Raw genomic sequence first — 24543 nt, forward strand, 5'->3', positions numbered from 1 at the left:
GGGGGATTGAAATCAGGGAAAGAATTGTATCAGAAGGACGTTAGTGAACTGCTGTCTTTGGTGAAAGGAAGCTCAATTGTGTGTATTGAAAGGAAGCAATGGCCACCATATTGGGAATTAAACTCTCCTACGGAGAACTTTCAAGGTTCTAGTGAGGAGTTGTACTGACGTACCTCAAGTAGTGGGGTCCTCATTTGTGAATTGGGAACTGAGAGTAGCTGGTAATGGCCGTAGCGTTACACCTCGACCCGTGCGACCCTCGCAAGAGAAGATGGAGTCTTCCATAATCGATTGCTGGTTTTTCATGAGATTTAAGAGTGTGAAGTGCAAGAGAAATGAAGTGTCATTATATGTAACTGAGAAGAGCTCAGGTCTGCGTAATGCAAGAGAAATATTTGTAGAGCATTGTGACTATTATCTGATGTATTAACAAGTTCATATTCAGTAAAGGATTACTTTTGGACTTTGATCTCCCTCAATTCGTTCTCTAACATCTGGTCCTGGCCTGCCCGATATAGAGGCACCATGCAGTCTGCAGAGATGTATCGCCCAGGTAACAAGAGTACACACAGCCAGGACCCCCATTTTTCATATAGCGTGCCGGGGTGTGGAAGACAATCACCTAGCCCACGGCTACCACCTCGCGCCATGCTACAGTAGGACTATTATGAAAGCTGTAAATCACATTGATGAGTATGATCAGAAGATCCAGGTAGGTCTAGTTCAAGGAAGTGTCGCCCTGCTGTACTAATCCTGCCCCATTACCATATGTGATACTGAAGGATAAAGCTATATGTTTCAAGCAGAGGGTCTTGCAAGTTTCCTTCACTAAAGTTCTTTCTGCCTGCAGTTACCCTAAGGGAGCTCACTACATGGGGATTTATACAGCTCTCTCTAAATTGAGTAATATGTTAGTATGCTGCCCGTGCCCCTTCCTGTGCCCTCACCACCCCTGCTTAGCCATGAATTCTCCATATTTTGTACTCTGCCTGCAATACTCCATCCCAATTAATGATAAAAGCTGCGCATGAAAAGGTTTTGTAGACCGCACCTCCTGTGTGACGCTGTTCTAGCCTCCAGAACCAAGTAATAAATTGATGATAAATCAATTTCCTGCGCAGTGCAGCCTAATCTCTCTCTGTCTTTATGGAACGCAGGGATGCAGGAATACCGAACAATTTCTTTTCCTCCCGTTCGTCCTCTCTTTGTTGGGCTATAATGAATTCACCACACAGGAACAGGGATAATCTCCTTTGCACTGTCACACTTTGCTCCTCAGGTCAGAAATCTATGAATGTGAAATAGGAAGGTTTTGGCTACCAATTTACTGTACAAATGTGAAAATGGTCTGTGCAAAATGAAGTTTATTTAGCAAAGAGAGTTCTTGCTAGAACAGGAGGAAGACGGTGCTCTGAAAATTGTAGCCCGGAATTAACTTATATTTAATTTGCACCACTCGCTGCTGCAGGAAGGCTTTTGTTTAAAGGGTTACGGAGCCAAGGCTGCAGAATAACACTTCCTAGAAAATGCAAGTCTTGTCTAATATATCCTGGTTATGTAAAAGGGCAAGTTATCTACAAACTTCCTTCTAGGGTTACACCTCATTTTGTACACACTTCATCTCCACAGTTCTGCCCAGAATTGTTCTTAAGCACTAAGTGACCTGCACATTGAGCAGATACACAAATTACGTTTGTCATATTGTTTTTATTTTAGAGGATTTTATCCTTCTACCTTCAGTAGGATGGGGTTTACCTTTCATAGAAGACAGACATATGATAACCCTATTTTTTTTTTGGACCATAATAGGGCTAAAATGAAGTTGTATGAGTCCTCAATTGTACTTTGATATGTCTCTGATTTCATTGTAGTAAAGGAGAATAGTATCACGATGAACGGACTGTGCTGCGGTAAATGAGAAGCCTTTTGTGTTCCATAATGGTTCCGTATTGTTCCAACGCGTTTCGGCGCCTTTCTCAAGGTAAAAAACCTTCCTTTATTGTCCCAACACAGTCCGGTGCCAAAACGCGTTAGGACAATAAAGAACCATTTTGGAACACAAGAGGACTCTAATTTTCTGCACAGCAGCCCGTTCAACGTGATACCATCCTCCTCTACTACCATGAAATCAGAGACATATCAAAGTACAATTGAGGAGCTTGATCAATGTGATATCATCCTCCTCTACTAGGATGAAGTACGAGAGAGTCTGAATGGCACTGCATTGAGACTGTATGGTTCCATTCCATAATGATAGGAACCTGTTGTCAGATTCATGTTGTCTGAACCACAGGCAGCATGAATCCGATACTGTCTGTGTTATTGCAGCCAGGCAAGTTTTACTCTAAAACGCAGCGGCCAGCATCTCCATACCCCGTTCCAGTTGTCTGACAGGTCTCTCCCTATGTGTGTATATAGGGAAAGACCTGTCAATCAAAGGGATCGAGGATGAGAGAAGGTGGCCGGGGACCACATCATAGTAGTCAGTCAAGACACATAGGTATCATCTGGTAATTTGTAGTCATAATGAACTGTGCTCTACAGTAAGATTCACCAAATTAATTAAGAGATGTGCACCTCTTAATGAATTTGACGCATGATTCAACTGCCATGTGCCAAGGAACTGGAGTACATTTCTGGGGTAATTTACGCCAGTTCAGTGGTGAAGATTATCATGCATTGATCATACCCAGTTCCACCCCAGCTCTACCCACTTTTCTCAAAGTGGAAAGAGCTGTTCGGGTGTGAAGTAAAGACGCCAAAAATCACCAACCTTTTACATAACTTTGAGGTGCGCAAAAATTTTGAGACATCCCAAAGCGTTTTACGCCAGAAATCTGACTTGATGAATCGGGCTTATACATGGCGATAACCTCAGCACCGATAATAAGAAACAAAGACGGATTTGCTGCAAATGTGATTTTATTTTGATTTGAAACCAATGAAACAACAGATATTGTCCAACGTTTTGACCAGCTTGTAGTCTTTATCGGGGACATCTGTGTGGATTGTGGCCGGATGCCTGTTTATGGACACACATCTGGCTCCATATACTGTACAGGCACCTGGCCACTATCACACAGATGTGCCTGATAAAGACCACAAGCTGGTTGAAACTTTGGACAATATCTGTTGTTTCATTGGTGCTGGATCAAAATAAAATTACATTTGCAGCAAATCCATCTTTCTCATTGTCGGTGCTGAGGTTATCTCTATATGTCTATAGGGCCATCATCCCTTCCTCTAGCACGACCACTGATATAGGCAGTGTTGCTTTCTTGACCTTACATGAATCGGGTTTATAGACCCTAGCCGGCTTTTCAAAGTATGCTTACTCTGAAACGTCGCACCGTGTCAGGGTAAGCATAAAATGCTAAAATCAGACAGGGTCTCATTTTAAACTGTAGAAGGCATAAAGGGGCACTTTTACCTTTAATAGGGTAAAAGCCAAAAACTAGCTTTAATTTTGAGCAAAGTTTATCAACCCCATTTGCCATTTTGAAGTTTAAAAATAAAATGCCAACGAACACAAGACAAAAGAAAGTTACTTAACAAAATGATAAGTCGGTTCTTAAGTGTTTTACAAGTGACCCATAGTCTTTAATTCCTGAGGGCCCAGATCATTTACCTTTTTTATAAACACTAAAAAATGATATAATAAAGCTCTATAAAATTTTCTGCAACAGCTGTCATGATAATAATAGTAATGATGGTGAACATTTGACTTTGGTAGGCAGATTTTCTTTTTAATGAAATGTTTCTTCCATAGGTTACAGGCTGGCAGAGAATAAGCGAGGACGCTTTTCTTGCGCACACTGCAGCTGAACACATATTCATGTTTTTCCAAATGATATTTGCATCTTATGTATGCAGTTCAAACGCGTTCCCCTCCTGCCTGTTCTTCCTCTACCAGCGCATAGTTTGCCCAATAACTTTAACCTGTTCATCGTCAGAGGTGATACATAATACACTTCTGTTTTCAAGGCCGTTGGCACAGTTTAGCCACAATAAAGTGTTTTTTTCACTGTTTTTTTTTTCTCTTCTATGCATGTACATAAAGTTCAGTGGGAAAAAAATCTTATTCTGGTTTTGGCACAAAAAATGCAGAAAAACCTGACACCTGCGTTTTTTCAGCATTTTTTTCACCACCCATTACTTTCAATGGATAAAAAAACGCTGAAAGAAGTGACATGTTCTATTTTGCAAAAAAACATGCAAAGCACAAAATCCTGATAATAAAAAAACCATGATGTGTGCATGAGATTTCTGTAATCTCATAGACTTTGCTGTTACGCAGCGGAAAATTTGCATAAAATAACACATCAAAAAACGCTGAAAACACCATGATGTGTGAACATGGCCTAAAAGAATGGTCTTTCTGCCCTTATCTCCCAAAACAAGGAAAAACTGCCCTTGGTACTAATATACACTTAACATTCCCATGCTTTGTAACTCGTCATGCATTCTTTTTTCAGTAGGTAGTTCCTCTTTATCAGCATTCTGCCTGCACTATAGTTACTGGAACTTTAATTCCTTCACTTCCCTGTGTACAGTGTCTTGCCTCTTCAAACCCAGAAGATCTCGTCCTTTGCCTTATGCCTGAGATACAAAGAAAGACCCACCCCACGTCCTGTAATCCTTCTAAGGCTATGTGCCCACGTTGCATTTATGAAGCAGAAAATTTCTGCTGCATAAATGCAAGTCCTCTCCCGGAAAAACGCATGCGGAATTCCGCACGCGTTTATCGCGCATTTTTCGCGCGTTTATCACGCGTTTTCCACATGTGGAATTGCCTTGCGTTTTTTATGCATTGGACAAAGGCAATTCCGCTTGCGGAAACGCAAAATTAAATGACATGCTGCGGATTTTTGAACGCGGCATAAACGCTGCGGAAAAATCCGCAGCATGTGCATAGAACTTGCGGAATCCCATTGGGGACCATGGGGTGCGGATATACATGCGTTTTTCAAGCGTTTACGCTGCGGAAATTCCGCAGCATATACGCTTGAAAAATGCTACGTGGGCACACAGCCTTAGTATCTCTGTCTCTCTTGTTGACAGCCAGTTAGACAGGAGGGAGATCATGTTCTTTGACAGTAAAGTGACATTTACAGTCTCTGAATTGTGTTTATATGAACACAAATGAATTTAACCTACCCTGTTCTTTTCTCACCAGACAGTCTGCTGCACTATTCATTACAGAAAAATCCATAAAAAAATAATACTGTGTAATATACATTTTTAACATGGAAGTCTATGGGCAACAAGACTGTATCCACTGTATCCATCAGGCATTTGTTGGAGGTATACATTGAGAAATAATCCTTGCATATACCTCCAGCAAACATTGCAGAGTAATAGCAGCTTTAGGCTGCGTGCACATGTCGCGTTTTTGCCTCCGCATTTTTTCCAGCCCAGAGATGCAGAAATGGTGCAGAAATTTCTGCATCCAAATACTCCACGTGTGCACAGACCCTTAAGGTGCCCACAGATGTCTGATTCGGCTGTCAGCTATATCTTCCGACTCCCTCTTATACATGAACACTAGGCTTGGTTGTGTTTTCAGTCAGTTGAGAAGAGACCACCGTCAGACAACCCTGGCAGCGGCTTTTCTCACACAGATACTTACAAGGGTCCATTAATAAGCTAATCAAAAAGATTCCCCCTTACTGGGACCACTAGCAATCAGCAATAATCTTTGGGGAAGTTTTTCTTCTGCACCATTACATTAATCAATGTCAGAAAATGACAGTACCTCCAGAGTAAGGGGTGAAACAGCTCTGCAGTCCGGCAAAGAGATGATGATCCTATATTAACTCCATTTTATAGGTTGACGGTGTAGTGTCTGACCCAGTTGGAAATGACGGAAAAAGTGAACGACTCCATCAGAAAGAACGTCAGCTGTATGTCACTATCTATAATTGTACTGTAATCTCTTACATGTTCTGCAGCACTGATATCTACTACTATATGGGCACTATATGGCGGTGATATCAGTGTTTTTCTTTGTATAGAGATTTTCAGTAACAGCCCAGTCATCTGCTGAGGTTTTCGTATACCCACTATTAGGGTGCACCACCGTAATTGTAAACATGGTTACCTGGATAGGGAGCCACTCAGAAGTTTTGCCACCCGTGAGCTGTACCCATAGCTATTCCGATGCACTAAACCATTGACATATGGTTCCTTGACATGACGTGGAATATGCAGTAATAATGGACATGCATAAAGAAAACCCAATCGATCAAATAAAAATATGGCCTCCCTACATGTGCTGGGTCATAACACTATACACCCCATGTAAGAATAGAAAGAACTGGCAATTATCAGCAATGCACTATTCTATTCATGGTTTGTCTGTAAATAGGGGATTGCCATTATTTATCATGCTAACTTATATGGTGCCATCATGTACCGCAGCATTTTACAGATGTTATCATAACTGTCCCCATTAGGGCCCACAATCAAAATCCCTATCACTATGGCCCTGATTCAACAAAACCAGCAAGTTTCTCATAATGAATAAATGAGTGTATCTGATTAGCAGCGTGCGCCTCCGTATGTGCTATGGCAGAAATCTTATTCCAGTCCCAGACTGGAGTAAGATTTCTGGTATAAGTAACACCCCTATTTGTAATGAATTTTTGACGGAAATGGAAGAAACTGGGGTGAAAACGCCAAGAATCCTAAAAGTTTTTCTATTTTTCAAAGCAAAAATTCTGGAAAAATTGTGGGTGGAAACCCACGGAGAACATACAAACTCTGCAGATGTTGTCCTTGAACCCTGCACCCCAGCGCTGCAAAGCTACATTGCTAATCACTCCATAGCAGGCACAACGGCTGTCTCAGTTTTTGATTTCTTTATCGTTAAACCCTAAACTATGAAGACGAAGCATGTGACACATTTATGTTTCACTTGCTGCCAAATCAGGAAACCAGATACTGTATGGCCCCTTCGCTGCATAGTCTGGAGACATCTGTTCTGCATAGTTATGATCTTCTCTATACAAATTAAACTTTTTTCCATTTGTGTACAAGCTGTAAAGTTGCTGAATCAGCAGTGAGGCAGCCCACGATATAGCAAGTATCGGGCTCGCAGTACAATATTAGCTGCGTGCCTCGCTGTGTGCTCGCCTCCTCTGCTCGCAGCATGCTAATTTAAGCAGCAATCAAAACAGTTTGTGCAGGAGGCATAATAGTGTCAGCCTCCTGTTACAGGACAACACTTCATACCTTTCTGTGCTAGAAATACTACGCACGTTTAACTCCTGCCGTGCTGACGATTACCATTTATCTTCTCATTAGTTCTATCAGCACTAGTAGCATTAGACAGTTCATAGCAAACGCTGCAATGGATATTTCTACTCCTAGACACATAAATATTTATGTTTGCTTTTAACTTGATATAGAATATTTCTATCCGAGTCATTACAATCCAGCAGCGTTCTTCTAGGTGTCCCAGGTAGGCCCCCTCATGGTCGCTTGTTGCAAATTCATGACTATAATGTAACATTTATCAGCTTATTTTACTAACAATCCCATGAAAATTATGGGATGGGTTAACTTAAGAATATACAACGCACCTTTCATGGAATACATTGCACATCCTGTACATGCCTGGATGTCTAATACTATAATTTAGAAGTCCATTTCTGTAAAATATAACAGAACAATGATCTTAATACATTTTTTAGAGAGTAATAGAAAAAGGGCTAAAGGTCCGTTTCCATGGGCTGATTGACCGGAGACACGATACGACCACCGATCCATAAACTTTTACCGATCGGCGGACATTTAATGCTTGTTTACCCAGGCAGATCAAAGTAAGCAATGCGCACTGATTGATCTATACTAGATCGCCCACTGTGCACAGGCTGCCATTGTTCTCGGCAGCACGAGTCTTGTTACATAGGACGATGCACCATTCTTAAGTTAACCAAGAATTTTTTGCGTTGCACAAAAGATCATTTCACTTGATGAACAAGCGATTTGCTCATTTATTGGGTGATTGGCAGCCTGTTTACAAGATAATCACAAAACAAGTGTTTTTAACAATGTTCATTGTTAACAATGGAAATGTCCTTTAGATATACATTTTTTTAGGCATATGCTAATATATAAGAAACAGGAATCAAGGCAAACAAAAGAGGCATATTAAAAAACATTTTGTGAATTTAAAGACGTTGTCCACTACTTACTATACCCCATGCTTGGCCCCGATAAAATACAAAAGCTTATACTCACCTCCCTGTGCCGGGGCCATTCCCGCGGTGTCGGCACTCATGGTCCCAGGGCTACCATGCGGTTTTTGTGACAGGTGAGCCTGGCGCCCAATCAGCATTGGTGTCACTGTCTCCGCCTTCGGACAAATAGATCATGTAGAGGAAGTCAGAAATCAGCTGTTCTCTGACGTCTTCTTCATGTTCAATTTGACAGAAGACGGGGACAGTGACACCAGCTCTGATTGGGAGCCGGGGTCACGTGTCACAAAAACCGCATGGTAGCCCTGGGACCGTGAGTGCCGACACCGCTGGAACGGCGCCAGCACAGGAGGGGAGTATAGGCTTTTTTATTTTATCGGGGTCAAACATTTAGATCAAAAAGTAGTTGTCCTAGTAGTGGACAACTCCTTTAAGGGAACTTGTCAGTTGATTCATGCTGCCCAAAATCGTGGCTGGCATGAATCAGAGCCTGGCAGCACAATTGAAGCCAGATATGCAGATGGAGCATTTCAGAGAAAAGGTAGTTTAAGGCTATGTGCCCACGTTGCATTTATGAAGCAGAAAATTTCTGCTTCATTTCTTCAAGTCCTCTCCCGGAAAAACGCATGCGGAATTCCGCACGCGTTTATCGCGCATTTTTCGCGCGTTTATCACGCGTTTTCCACATGCGGAATTGCCTTGCGTTTTTTATGCATTGGACAAAGGCAATTCTGCTTGCGGAAACGCAAAATTAATTGACATGCTGCGGATTTTTGAACGCAGCATAAACGCTGCGGAAAAATCCGCAGCATGTGCATAGAACTTGCGGAATCCCATTGGGGACCATGGGGTGCGGGTTACCAAGCGTTTTACAAGCGTTTCCGCTGCGGAAATTCCGCATCAAAAACGCTTGAAAAACGCTACGTGGGCACACAGCCTGAATATCTGTACAGGGACCATACGGGGGAATGAGACCAGTCTGGTGCTGTCCCCAGCCAGCTGATCCCCTCTCCACTCCAGGTGATCAACAGGTCTCTCTCTGCATACACACATGAAAGAGACCTGTCAATCAACTAGAGCGGGACAGGGAGAAGATAGCCCGGGACAGCACCAACTAGTCTCCTCTCTCCCTATTTGGTCCTCGGCCAGGTCTTCAAACTATGTTTACTCTGCGATGACAGAGTATTTCAGTGAAAATCATACATGGCAGCAATCGTACAGCCCGGCTCTGATTTATGCTGCTCGTTAGCATGAAGCAGGTGACAGGTTCCCTTTAATAACTAGCTCCACTTATGGAGGATGAAGTCTCCCCCATCCAAAGTTTTACACTGACATACGAAGATGGGGCAGGAGGGTGAGTCAAATCCTAAATGACTGATGCCAAACTATTCCTGCTAAGCTTCAATACAGAGTTCATTACTGTGCAGACACTACGTATGATGTTCTATAGAAACGTCTATTATTGCTTTTTGCACTTAATTATAATGTGAAATAGCAGTGTGGAATTACAGAATTTTTACTACTTTGCCTGCTGCCATTGTCATACTATCTAAGCTTTCATTGATTATCTGTTATCTCCTTGTTATCATTGCCAACTTATAAGTCAATGGTCGTCATCAACCTCCCTTCTTAGTACCCAACCTTTTCACCAATCATTGGCATTCACATGCAAGCAATGATTACGCAAATAAAGTCCCTATCTTGTCCAATATTCCCATGTGGAATGGATCCTCGCAGAATTGATACAAAGTCAAAGGCGAGATTCTAAAACCACCAAGTCCACTAAGCTTACAAATCAAAAGCAGACTTTTATAGTTGAATTACCAAGTCTCACTAGTAGTTTAGATAATAAAGAGAAAAATGGGGACATTTAGCAAGAAATTAACTCTGATTTGGAATTGAAAGGTAAAAAACTCATGTTTTTTGTTGTGTTTGATCAGAATCTCCAATCGAGTAAACATGGCAGAATGATTAACTCTACTTTGGGACCACTCTTGGAGCACACAGTTCATCTATAGCATACATGTCAAACTCTGGTCCGTGGGCCAAATCTGGCCAGCAGGGTGGTTTTATTTGTCCTGTGACACCAGAACAACCACCCCTATGTAGGGACATTATTCTGTAAGAAGGATTATGTGGGGCCCATTATACTGTATGGAGGACTATATGGGGTCCATTATTCTGTACGAAGTACTATATGGGCCCATTATTCTGTATGGAGGACTATGTGGGGCCATTATTCTGTATGGAAGACTATGTGGGCCAATTATTCTGTACTGAGGACTGTGTGGGGCCCATTATTCTGTACGGAGGAGTACTTGGGGTCATTATTCTGTATGCAGGACTATGTGGGGCCATTATTCTGTGCGGAGCACAATGTGGGGCCCAATATTCCGTATGGAAGACTATGTGAGGCCCATTATACTGTGTGGAGAACTATGTGAGGCCCATTATACTGTGTGGAGAACTATATGGGGTCCATTATTCTCTATGGAGGACTACGTGGGGCCATTATTCTGTATGGAAGACTATGTGGGCCCATTATTCTGTACAGAGCACTACGTGGGGCCATTATTCTGTATGGAGGACTATGTGGGGCCCATTATTCTGTACGGAGTACTACGTGGGGCCATTATTCTGTATGGGGGACTATGTGGGGCCAATTATACTGTATGGAGGACTATATAGGGCCCATTATTCTGTACAGATGACTATGTGGGACCCATTATACTGTATCGAGGACTATGTGGGGCCATTATACTGTATGGAGGACTATGTGGGGTCATTATTCTGTATGCAGGACTATGTGGGGCCATTATTCTGTGCGGAGCACAATGTGGGGCCATTATTCTGTATGGAGGACTATGTGGGGCACATTATACTGTGTGGAGGACTATATGGGGTCCATTATTCTGTACGGAGGACTACGTGGGGCCATTATTCTGTATGGAGGACTATGTGGGCCCATTATTTTGTACGGAGCACTACGTGGGGCCATTATTCCGTATGGAGGACTATGTGGGGCCCATTATATTATACAGAGTACTACGTGGGGCCCATTATACTGTATGGGGGACTATGTGGGGCCCATTATACTGTATAGAGGACTATGTGGGGCCCATTATTCTGTACGGAGCACTACGTGGGGCCATTATTCTGTATGGAGGACTATGTGGGGTCATTATTCTATATGGAGCACTATGTGGGGCCATTATTCTGTATGGAGGACTATGTAGGGCCATTATACTGTATGGAGGACTATGTGAGCCCATTATTCTGTATGGAGCACTAAGTGGGGCCATTATTCTGTATGGAGGATTATGTGGGGCCATTATTCTGTACAGAGCACTATGTGGGGCCATTATTCTGTACGGAGGACAATGTGGGTCCATTATTCTGTACGGAACACTATGTGGTGTCATTAGCCTGTATGGAGGACTTAATGGGCCGATTTTACTGTATGGAGGACTATGTGGAGTCCATTATTCTGTACAGAGGACTATGTGGGGCCCATTATTTTGTATGGAGGACTATGTGGGGCCCATTATTCTGTATGGAGGACTATGTGGGGCCCATTATTCTGTACAGAGGACTATGTGGGGCCCATTATTCTGTATGGAGGACTATATGGGGTCCATTATACTGTATACTGGTTGGCTCGTGACTTTGTCCAAGTTTTTAATTTTTATCTCTCTGTGTGTTTGAGTTTGACATCCCTGATCTATAGTTATAGCTTAGCACTAGGCTAATTTATTGTCTGACTTCAATAAGGTTGTACTTTTCTGGGCCTCTGGGATAATTAACCTTCTCGATCAAAGTAATTCAATCATTTCTTACTGACAATGAGGAGAAGAATGGCATTCTAGAGATTTTCGAAGTTCTGCTATTGAATGAGCATTTGCAAACATCTGCACTGATATAATAAACAATATGTTCTCACATACATCTTCAGAAGAAAATCGTGTGCTGCTCTGCTCTTAATGAAGGAAGCATTTAGCGCTATCAAGGGAGCCAAGGCACCAGAACACACCTGCATAATCACCCAACACTGGTGTTTCAAAGAACAACTTTAAAACGTCCTGAAATCCTTTGAGGTGTTTTATCCCATAGCTATGAAAAATTGTGTATCCACTGCAGAAGCAGAAATGCAGAAGAAAAATAAAATTCCTTTCTTCTTTGAAGAGTGTAAGCAACAGAGCATCTCACCTAAGGGTATTACAGATTCTACTAAAGAGAGATTTGGCCTTGGGAGACAGTGATCCTATTCTGGATCAATGCATTTTATTCTGAGTTTGAAATAAATCTAAGGAGCGGGTATTTGCCCATTCTGTCAACCATGAAGAAGGCAGAAAACTATACAGAAAAGGAGGATGGTGATCTTAGTTTATTTGGGGAATGACGTGACTGAAGTCAAAGTGAAAAGAAAATTGGATGCTGAGTATATTATCTGGTTTAACCATATGATGCCTAACATGCAATATGGGGAAAGTACATGGAAAAGTTAATGAAAAGTATAAAAGTACAAGAAATCACAAAGTAAAATTGAATTTTTATCTAGGGATAATATTTACAAAAATCCATTATTAAACTATATGATCATATGTTATCATTTGGTCTAATAATAGAATCTACAATTTAGATATATCTGTTTCAAAATTAAGAGATAAGTGAATATGGTATATTCATATGGAGACAAAAAAATGCGCTGATGATTTAGGAACAATGGTAAATATAATGCTAGAAGGTTAACATATATTGTAGTAGTAGTTAACAATTATGGAAGAGGAAGGAGGGAAGGAAGGAAGGAGCGAAAGAGGAGTAGAGGGAAGGAAGGAAAGAAGGAAGTTTAAGGAGTGAAAAAATAGAAGGAATGGGCAGGAAAAGTAAGAAGTAAGGTAAGCAGAAAGGAAGTTAAGAAGAAAGAAAAGAAAAGAAAAATGGAAAGAAAGAAGGAAGGAATGCAGGAAGGGAAAAAGGGAAAAAGAAAAAGCAAGTTAGGAAAGAAGGAAATGAAAGTAAAATTAAAAATAGAAGAAAGGTAAGATGGTAGGAAGTAAAGAAAAAAGGACGGATGCAAAAAAAAAGAAAGGACATTGGGAGAAATGTAAGAAAAGAAGGGGCCAAACACAATAAAAAATAATAATTTTCACGTGGTATCAAATTATCCAGTATAGCTAACCCAAACAATATCAGAGTTTACGTATAATTATTCATTTTATGTAGTGGAGTTGACAGTGACACATGTCATGCAGCAAATATGCTGCAGTGCATCAATTTAAATTAAAATACAGTATTTTTCCTTAAACTATTACAGACCTTTATAGTACGGTCTACCTTAGTAATCTTTATTTTAGATTTCTCTATTGTTTCTAGGGAATAATACAAATGCCTTTTAAAGGGAATCTGTCACCACATTTGACCTATCTAAACTATTAGTATGGGCATACAGGTTATAAACTGCTGAAAAAAGTCCTACCTGTATGTCTCATATCAGAAGCCTTGTTGTTGACAAATCATCTTTTATCACTTTATGTAAATGACCTCTGACAGGCTCTGGGGAGGATGTTGTCTGTAAGATAACTCTACTGCCAGAGATTATTTTACATGACGGAGGAGTTACCAGTGTGAGACAAGTAACTAGCACAGAACAGGAGAAGTGAACTTTGTCTCATAACAAACACATTAGCAGCAGCAGCAGCTCTTACAGCTCTGCTGTATTGCAATAATATTGTAACAGTAAATGCCTGTGAGATGGAAGCTGAAGCTGAGAGGAACCAGCAGATGTGTCAGGTATAATCACACACAGCTCTGCAGTGAGATCAGGAGAGCAGAGAGCGGCCATCACACATCACACTGGTAACTCCCCCTTCATGTAAAACAAGCTCTGGAGGCAGAGTTTTCTTTCAGGCAGCGTCCTCCCCTGAGCCTGGAAGAGGTCATTTATATAAGGTGATAAAAAATGATTTCTCAACAACAAGGAATCTGATATGAGACACACAGGGATCACTCTCCTCAGTAGTCTATAGCCTATATGCCCATATTAATAGTTTACATAGGTCAAATGTGGTGACAGATTCCCTTTAAAGAGGATACCCCAGCGTAGAGGATAGAGGAATCCTTCTCTTAGGTTTCATAAGTCTTCTCTGTGTGAGCTGCACTGTACATTTTACTCATCTAAGCCTGATTGTTTTAGACCTTATAACCTTAAACAAAAAGCCATCTTTCCTTTATTTAATTTTAGTATAATAGTATATAAGTGACTATAATTGTAGGTTTCAGTGGAGACTGCAGTAATTTTTTCTGCATTATCCGTACACAGGTAGCAGCACTAATCTTACCTTAAGCATCCCATACACATTAGACTAATGTCGGCCGAACCCGCCGAAATCAATGGGCTTGGTCTATAGTCCAATGTGTTTGGTGGCCCTCAACAACTGATTGTCGGGGAAGATGTCAATCGGGCATGTCCAATTTAGGTTTACCGATCGCTTTGTACTTGTGCAGATAAACCGCTAGCGGAGAATTCTGGTGACTGCTTTCTCATAGAGAAGACAGGAGCGCCTGGCCGAACGAGAGCTCCTGTTAATGGGAGAGTCGGGCAAGATGGCAGGAGGCTCAGCGATTGACAGAAGCCTTGTTAGGCAGACAGCCATCTAATATATATGGCTGGCTAATGTATAATGTGGCATAACGTACACCATCATTACTAACAAGAATAAAAGAGAGAATAGGTTTGTCTGAAGTCCTTCATACACAATAGATAGAGAGTAAAAGGTCATATCTTATTATTTTACTAACTGACAGTACCATTATTTCCAAACTGATATTTAAAAAACAAAGACCATAAAAATTAAGGGATGGGCCTCAGTTGTACTTGAAAGGCTAAATAGACACAGCACTTAGATAACTGTAATCTAAGGCTTAAATTTAAAAAAATATTGGCACATAAAAGAGCTCGTCATCATTCATCGATCCCCTCTGCTCTTTCCAAGTCCCTGCTGGTCTCAGTGCTCCTCTTCCGGAGAAGATGAGCATATGATCGCTGCGGCTAGGGATTACTACAGTCACATGTACAGTATATAGTAAAAGAAATGGAAGTACAGAGACCACCAGTAAAAGAGGAGCAGCAGGAGATAAGAAAGTGAGTATGCAGGTTTTCTTTTAATGAGGGTACAACTTTTTAAAAAAAATATATATATAAGATATAAGTAATTTCTATTAAATGGGTTGTCTGGGACTTTAACATTGATGGCCTATCCTTTGGATAGGTCATCATTGTCTGATCGGTTGGGGACTGGGGTACAACACCCGGCACCCCCACTGATCAGCTGTTCCCTGTGTCGGAGGCGGCCATAACTACTTAGTTACAGAGCTGCACAGCTCTGTTGACGTAATATTGCCCTCGGCTGGGTACTGCACATTGCCCCCTATTGATTTGAATAGGGGGCAATGTGCAGTATATGGCCGCAGTCACTATACAGTCGATGGAGCTGTGCTGTGCAGCTCTGTAACTGGCCGCTGCCTACTCAAGGAACAGCTAATCAGTGGGGGTGCCTAAGGATAGGCGATCAATGCTAAGGTCCAGGACTACCCCTTTTACTATTATTGTTGGGTATCCAATAAATGCTATGGCATGTATCAGTAGTAGTCACCTTACTAATTTCGAGTCACTTCTGTGTTGCCACTTCATGGTCCCTATTCAGTGTCTGTTCACCTGGCTCCAGGGAAGATGTGCCAACATTACACGTGACCACTGCAGCCAATGTGACCATTACAGACACAGTGGACCGGAAAATATTGGGCATGGGAGGGGCAGGGGATATATAAGGTTAGGATTGCACTCTTTGATATTTTAGACTACTGGAAGTTGTTTGGAAAAAAAACATGAGATTGGACAATCCTTTTCTTTATGTTACTTTAACCTAGCGGGCTATTGAGGAAAATGTATATTAAAAAACACAATAGAATTTTCAATTTTGAAACAGTGGTCTACGTTTCTCAAAAATGGTGTCATTTGAGCCAAAAGTATTCACTTCAACTCTTATTTTTATGAAATGTTGCACCTTCAATATAAATTAGGCACAAACTACACCAGCACAGCTTTCCAAGCATGGTAGTAAACTTCCCAATGTTGGATATGAGCAGGAGCCAAATTTGACAAATGTCGCAAGTGAATGTACAATTTTGCACAAATTGTGACTTTTCATGCATGTTAAAAGTTTTTGTAACATAAATGTATTTCTAGGATAAATATTCGCCAGCTCGTCCCGAAGTCCGGTGCGTGGACTCAACAGCGTCGTCGTAGACTGCAGGAAGCGGAGGTATGTTAAACACGCAGGTAGGATAAAATTATAGAACTTTATTCTTCATAATTAAAAATTCCAGACAGGCATGAATAAAAGGTCTTGAGACGCATTTCGAACATTGTTAGTGTTCTTAGTCGTAGACTGTAAGGTATAAATGTATTTGTTCCATACCTGTTTGTAAAACAACTATTACATTTCTTGAATATGCAACTTTTCTGTGACTTTTATGTAGGAATGCGCTAATATGTTATATTAAGAGCCAAAAAGTTAACTATGTTTCATTTTCTTGACATCCTTAAGCTTTGGTGTAGGTACTGAAAAATGGGGTATTAAATGGCTTAAAACACTGATAAATTTGGCAGAGTTACTTACGATCAGAAAAATGTTTCAAACTGCACCTAAATTTGGGAGCAACTGCTATGTCCCCTACTACGTGTCAACAAGCTGGTGTCGAAACTACAGTTGGTTGTTATTTCTAAGGTGATTATTTTTTAGGAGCTAACAAACATGGTTTCCACATGTCACTTCTGATTTATTGATACACAGGTGTTATAAATCCTCTTTAATTTGTTTTAATTAAATGTCTAATGTGTTTCTCATTAGGGGAATGATGTGTGATTTAATTGATGTATGTTTATCAATACAGAAAATCCCATTTCTTAAATGTATCAAGTGCAAAAGGAAACTAGGAATAGATGTTAATGGACCTGCGATTTCTACTTCTAGGCCTCACGATGAGTATCCGGCCAGATACTGTATATCTTTTGTGTCATTTCAACTGTAGACTTTCCGCTTTTCTGAATACTCTCCCTTTAATCTTACACTGAACGAGCCTTTTCTTGAATACAAAACTGTTTCCTCTCTTCCTATATGTCTTCCTTTCTTCCGCTTCCTATATGTCTATTTTCGGGATTTCCCACTGAAGTTTTGCCAGGCAAAATCCCTTAAATCAAGTGGCAGCTCTTACGACACTAACCCTGCAGCTATGAATGATCCTTAATGTTCACGCGTCTTCAGAGTCGCCCTTAGGACTAGTTCTTGCTTTCTTCAATGTGGCCTATGACACCAACTATAATGTAAGGTCCCGGGAATTTAAAAAAAATGTACTTTTTATGCTAAAGAAATGGATGACTATTGGAATTACTATAAAAGATTTCCAATGTAAAATTCCCCTAGACCCACAATTTTGCTACAGGTTTCATGTACACTTTGTCTTACTATGAATATTACAAAATAAATATAAAAAAATGTAAAATATTCTAAGAATTTTTAAGAATTAATTTTCCAAGTCTTGCCTTTTTTTTAACTTCCAAAAATGTCAATACATTAATATTGGTATATTATTGACTGATCTCATTTCTGCCCTGCCCATAGATAAGGGACCACTCCAACAATTTTTTTTTATTAAATTTTTTACAAACTTAGCATCTCAAAAAATGTGTCACTTCCCCTCTGAACGCTGAACATGTCTATTAATGCAAGAAGCAGATTGTCTTCTCTCGTTCCTTAATTTGTTTCATCTAAAAGCAATTCACTCAACATCTTGTCGCCCTCTGGCAGCATGGTTTGCTTATCTGCACTTAATTTCTCATTTGGACCAAAACAAACTCTTTATAGCAGTCTGCTAACTGGAAGGGTGGGGGGTGGCTTTGTGAGTGTCAGGGAAATATCAAAACAAAGCCAAATCCAATGAATTGCTTCCTCTCCAGTGAATAAAGTGTTAATACCAATGATCAAGAAGGGAGGCGACTGTCCTATATTTCTTTTTTTCAATTCTTTCCAAAAGTTTCAATTTCTAGCGAATAAATTTAAAGAGTAGATAAAGCTACTAAGAATATTTTCTGACTCAATTTAATGAGCCATAAAGGACGGGAAGAATTATATAAAATCATTTATTATAGAATTTGATAGAATTTCACATTTCCGCTTGGAGCGATATTTACTGTGTGGCTTCGCGTAAAAGAAAAATTCTCCTGTTTCCATTAGCCATATTTGGATTTCTCAGGTAAATTATCCCATTCTAAATATTTTTGGATACTATTTCTACTGTATGTAATCTAATGGGTTTCCAGAAAAGAGACATTTCTGAAGCGGCCTCTGAAGTACGAAAGGATTGTGCATTCAGTCTTGCTGCACAATGCCAGCCACAAAAGCCTGCCTTGTGCAATAACAAAAGTGTATTATTTGCTGGTGTTATCTGTCACAGGCTAATAATGAGCCGACGTCAAATCTCGAGGTATTTTTAGCAGGAAAATTTTCTAGTATTCTTTAGTGTTTGTGAAAGAGAAATGCAAATGTTAAATATAATTACAGTTAAATATATATTGTCACCGAATGATCGGGTAAATATGTAATAAGTTTTATGTAAGGTTTATGCGCATATTAATGAAGAATAAAAATGCAAAAATTAAATAAAAATACAAGAAAATAAAAAGAAAAGCTATTCATGAGTGTCACAAGACATAATGTATGGTCAGCGACCACATAGATCCTAGAATTTACATTATAGGTATAAAAACGTAAGTGAGGGTAATGTATATACATTCATACCAACATATATATGGACACTATTTTTAAGTCTATTAAATACCAGTACAACATGGGCATGGCAGTGCATAAAGTATATACTAGTCTGAGGTGTGTGTCTATCTATATCTATATATCTATATATATATATATATATAGATATATATATATATATATATATATGTGTATATATGTTAATAAATATGTTACAAGAAAAGAAAATACACCCATATAGGCATGTATATTTTACATGTACATATATTTTACATGTACATATATAGATTTTTTCTTTTTTTGTAACATTTAGTTACATATAATATAAATATATAAATGTAAATAAATATGTTACAAAAAGAAAAATATATATAAGCACATATATACACACATATATACATATGAATATATATGTACTTCTTTATTTTTATAGTTACATATATATAATATGTGTATCTGTATATATATATATATATATATATATACATATATATACATCCAGATATATATATATATATATATATATGTACAGAATATATATATATATATATGCATATATGTATAGTGAGTGGCTTTTCCTACAACCCACTCTCTCTACTCTTTAGATATATACAGGATAAAAGTGCTACTATATAAATCAGTGAATCAAACTTTGCTGCGGCCAAATTAAAAGCTTGTAAAAGAACAGAGCTAAAACTCCAAATCCTTGTAAGACCAAGGGAATAAACACATCTTCCCAGCGTGGGCCTCATATGTATTCTTATCAGCTGCACAGAGATGTCAGGATTCACCTGTCAGAGAGTCAACTAGAATATATTTTGCTATCTGCCTTAATGACATGGTTTAACCGCTTTGCTGCCGGTGGCCATTTGGGTATTGATGGTGTGACAGGCGGGGATCCGTAGCGGATCACAAGGCACTTTGGAATATGTGATCTGATGCAAGCGGTGCCACAGACAAGTCATAATGATTTTTGTAAAACAAGAAGTGCTTAGTGGGTAAGTGCACACCCCTGATAATATTTGCATATTTCTGTGTGATCGATCGTGTGCAAAAACTTAACATTTGTCTTTCAGGAATCAGCATCATTTCATTTTCTTAAACAACTATTAACAACAGATGAACCAAAATAATGATGCTCCTCAAGACACCGTCCATCTGCCCTGATAAACAGCAATGATCGTTTTAGTTAGTGGAAGATATGGGATATTTTGGGTATGTAAAAGGCCATTTGGCAAATTTATTTCTACACCATGGACTTAGCAAGAAAGAAAAAAAGGGGCCTAGAAAGAAAGGGCTCTTGACATTACAAATGAAGAAGCTATGAGGTCATGGGTCAAGAGGCAGCACACTGAGCCACCACACAATGATAGACCTCCGAGGTCGTAAGTTCCAGCCACAGCCAAGACCCTGCCTACACAATGCAGAACCCATTAAGTCGCAGTGTCTGACTGAGCGAGAATTAAAGAGTTAAAAGAACAGGGTAGGGTTTGCACATTAAGCCTTTTATTTAACTCTTTAAATCCCAAAATTCTGCACATGCCATAGAGGGGTATGATGTGACCACCGAGTGTTTTAGGGCCTCTATCAGCAGGTTACACACTTAAAAGAAACATCGGGAAAAAAAATGACCCCCTAGTCATATAAAACACCAATCATTCAAGGTAAAAGCTCCAGGTACCGGATTTAAGAAGAGATTTGTGAACCAACAAGCCTGCAAGTGCAATGCACGTGTAATACCATGTGTACACATTACACATCTCATTAAAATAAAATAAACTAGTAAGTTATCAGGCCAGCCCCTGTGCAAATAACCAGGAGGGAAGAAGGCCAATGGCTGTCAGATACCGACTCCTGGCATGAACGTACAACTTGGCTCTAGTAGGAATAGAAGTACACTTGGACCCTCCTGAACGCCTGGACATGATATATACAATGCACGGCGTGCAGTCCGGTCACATACAATGCATGCACACCGTGTGTAATGATATACTGTATGGGACTGCAGGCATGGAACCTACAGCACGTCTAATTTACTGCGTGCATTATCAGCAATATAGATTTTACAATTAAAATAATGCACATATAAATTCAAGTCAGAACTCCGGGTCCAATCACAAACTACGGAGGGCTAAATGGCTGCGGAAATTTACAGTGCCTTTCGTTCTAATGCATAGGGGCGAAGAAAGAAATCAGAAGGTTGAAATATGATAAAAGGGAAGAAAAGTAAACAAAAAATATTCCAATATATAGGGTGGGTGGAAAAATAGAAGATGAGTAGATAGAAAAATAGATAGATAGATAGATAGATAGATACTGTAGATAGATAGATAGATAGATACTGTAGATATGTATGAAATACATAGATAGATAGATAATAGATAGATAGATACTGTAGATATATATGAAATAGATAGATAGATAATAGATAGATATATGGATAGATGATAGATAGATGATAGATAGATAATAGATAGATAGATAGATAGATAGATAGATAGATAGATAGATAGATAGATAGATAGATAGATAGATAGATAGAAAATGGTGGTAGCTCTTCAAAGTTTGATGGTGGAAAAATGGGCATGTGCTAGTTAAAATGTGTTTTTCCACCATCTGACTTTAGAGTGCTGCCCCCAGTTTTGGGGGATCTCTGTGTATCTAGAGGTTTGTAGTGACAACCTTGGAGGCTTTGCAGCAACTTTTGCATATAGAAGAAAGCTGCTTCAATTTTTTTTTTTTCGATATGTGGATGACTTATTGAAAGAAAGTAGATCGATTAGATAGATATATAGATATAGACAGTCGGATTGATAGAAGGAATATTTATTCCTGGATCTTAGCTATATGAAACTTGAACTACACTTATCCTGGTACTTGAGATTGGCACCATACTACTCCACATCCTTCCATCTTATGGTCATTAAACTTTCTTAAAAAAGACCACAATGTCCATCAGGTTGAAAGCATTTGTCCCCATACTCTGCTGTACCTTTCGCCTGGCCCATCACATGCATAGACATAAGTGAGAAGACTCGTGAGCCAGTCAAACAGGCATGACCAGAAGTGAGAATATACACAACAAACAGAGGAGGAAGAGGAATGAAGAGCAGTCCGTACACAGCGTGGCCTGCTGTCATCACCCTGTGATATCCCAGGATAGGCTGCACACCTGTACGCCACAGCACATACAGCCACCTGTTACCAACCTCTTCCAAAAAACATAATTAGAAAGCACGTAAAGCTCTAATCTGCTCTGTGATCGCTCTGATTGTGACTTTATATGAGAAAATAGTTGGTTGGTGGAATATATGAAGAAAAATAGGGCTGACAGCTTAGCGTCTAAAGGGTTAAAGTCTTATCATATTAAAAAATATATGAAGACACCTTGTGGCGCAGCAGGATTCACATGTATCTCCACGTCATGGTGCCAGCCTGGATAAGTAAGTCCCCCTGGCATGTACCACTACCTGGCCCGTTACACAGTAAGCTCTGGGGGTCCGGGCACTGGTGGACCAGGCAGACATGACCTGTAAATATATCATTCGCCGTAGATGCCAGGGCAACACCGAAATGGTTTTGTGACATGTCATATACGTACTACAGAGCCTGGGAAATATTATGGCACTGCGTTTAACGAAGCGTGCAAGTCTATAGACATTTCACAATCGAAGCCCCTGGCATGCATTAACCCCTTCATCAATAATGAAACATGAGCCATTCTATCATTTCTCTTCAGCGGTCAACGATATGGGAAGAAACTGTAAATAAATGAGGTGAGAAGTCCCACAGACATGTGTAAGGGCACAGTGGACGTGTGCCAGGAATATCGCAGCACCGTGTGTGCCCACAGGTCTGCCCCTTCTGTGGAAGCTTCGCTACAGACGGGTAGAAGGGGTCAAATTATAGACAATAAGATCTCTGAGGTTTAACAAGGTGAAGTCAGACACATGCTGTATATGCAGATTTGTGCCACTTACCTGCCTGGCAGTGTGCCCCCTGAAGTGCTCCAAGTGCCCACAACGCCACCAGCCATCCAAAGTAGAGATGCTGACTAGCTCCACACATCCTTATGATGCAGGTCATCTTAAATCCTTTCCAAAATTACATGTCCCAGGGGCATATCCTTCCCTCCCAAATCTCAGAGTATGTCTAAGTGTCAGACAGGAGCTCCTGGCTTCCTCTGACAGTGACAGGAAAGTTATTTCCAAGCAGCTGTATATATCCTCTATACACTGGGTTCTTCGTCTTGTATATTCTGTTCACTTTATGTCAAGTCCTGGTGTTGTCAAAGCCTTGAAAGTATGTGCCTGTGTGGTGCACAGTGTAGGCTGCTAGCTCCATACAATCATATGGGAAGCTGTACTGGCAGCAGAGAGCTGCCACATAGGACCTCCCCGCCTGGACAGCGAGAACGCCTTCTCATAGGACATTCTGCCACTGATTGGAGGAGGCACTGCTACTGAACTTGAAATCCACATGCAGGTTGCACCTGTCTCCCTTGCCTGTTACAGTCAGGACAGCACATGCCAGGAGTAGGGGGGCAACCGGCATAGTAGTGGGCAGCGAAGGGGGCACAACTGGTCAGCTCTAGCCTATGACTCATGAGCAAAGGATGATTCTAAAAAGGTCATTGCTATTGTACCACAAAGAGACTAGTCCGCTCATAGCGCCATATAAAAGTACATCCTACGAACAATAATAATGATAATAATAATTATTTATATTGTGCAAATATAGGAAATATTATTTACGCTCTTCAAAAAAGGGATAAAAATGACGGGTGCTGTAATAACTCAGAGCTCGTCTATATTTATTATACTTTTACCTAAGGTCACTTAGGCACCTTCTTTTTCCCCCCTCGCTTCTTATCAGTACAGTCAGGGTTAACTCATACTCATGGAGACCTGAGTTATAATACAAGGCTTTTCTTCACCTGGAAAAAAGATTCAGCTTTCTGCCTTAGTCTTCGCCTAAATAATCTGGGCAAAGTAAAGTGGTAAAGTGGCTTGTTGGCTCCGCTCCTGGCACCCAGGTGGCACATGCCACGCCAGAACCAATCGCTCACCCCACATCTCCTTTCGCTACACTATGGACGGAGTATATACAATTGTTATTTATCTTTTTACAAATTATGCTCATTTTCATCTTCTGTAATATTTTTCTGTCTGTCCATAGTAGGATACCGTCGAGGGAAAAAGGACGACAAATCTGGACAGAAGAATGGCTGGAATCTTGTCTGTGGGTAAAGGATTCTACCGTAGAGCATTACCTGCATGTTACGACTGTTAATAAGCAGTAGAAGGGACATGATGGGGGCTGTTTACTGAATTTGGGTCCTATACAGTCCGGCATTATGTTCTGTGTGGGGAGGGGAGAGGCTGAAGTTGCTCCGAGCGGTTTGAACAGATCTTTTCAGCACGCTGCCTTGTGCAGTCTCCTCCATCTTTGGGTATTTCTCAGAGGCCAGCGCCCTCTAGTGACAAATTGGAGCAATTTACGCAAGTTTCTTTTAT

The 24543-nt window shown here is 40.3% G+C and overlaps 1 protein-coding gene across 2 annotated transcripts in view; it reads right to left on the minus strand.

Moving 5' to 3' along the window:
- Window positions 1-23427, minus strand: part of ERBB4 (erb-b2 receptor tyrosine kinase 4) — a 1557095-nt gene extending 1533668 nt beyond the window's left edge. For both annotated transcript variants that reach the window (XM_073646618.1, XM_073646617.1), the window contains exon 1: window positions 23008-23427. In XM_073646618.1, the coding sequence (XP_073502719.1) occupies window positions 23008-23113 (106 nt within the window). In that variant the 5' untranslated portion in view covers window positions 23114-23427. The remainder of the gene's footprint in view (window positions 1-23007) is intronic.
- Between the last annotated feature and the right edge of the window lie 1116 nt (window positions 23428-24543).

This window comes from Phyllobates terribilis, unplaced genomic scaffold (genome assembly GCF_046119375.1).
Source record: "Phyllobates terribilis strain yellow unplaced genomic scaffold, ASM4611937v1 Scaffold_9__5_contigs__length_417890890, whole genome shotgun sequence".
NCBI classification, from domain to species: domain Eukaryota; kingdom Metazoa; phylum Chordata; class Amphibia; order Anura; family Dendrobatidae; genus Phyllobates; species Phyllobates terribilis.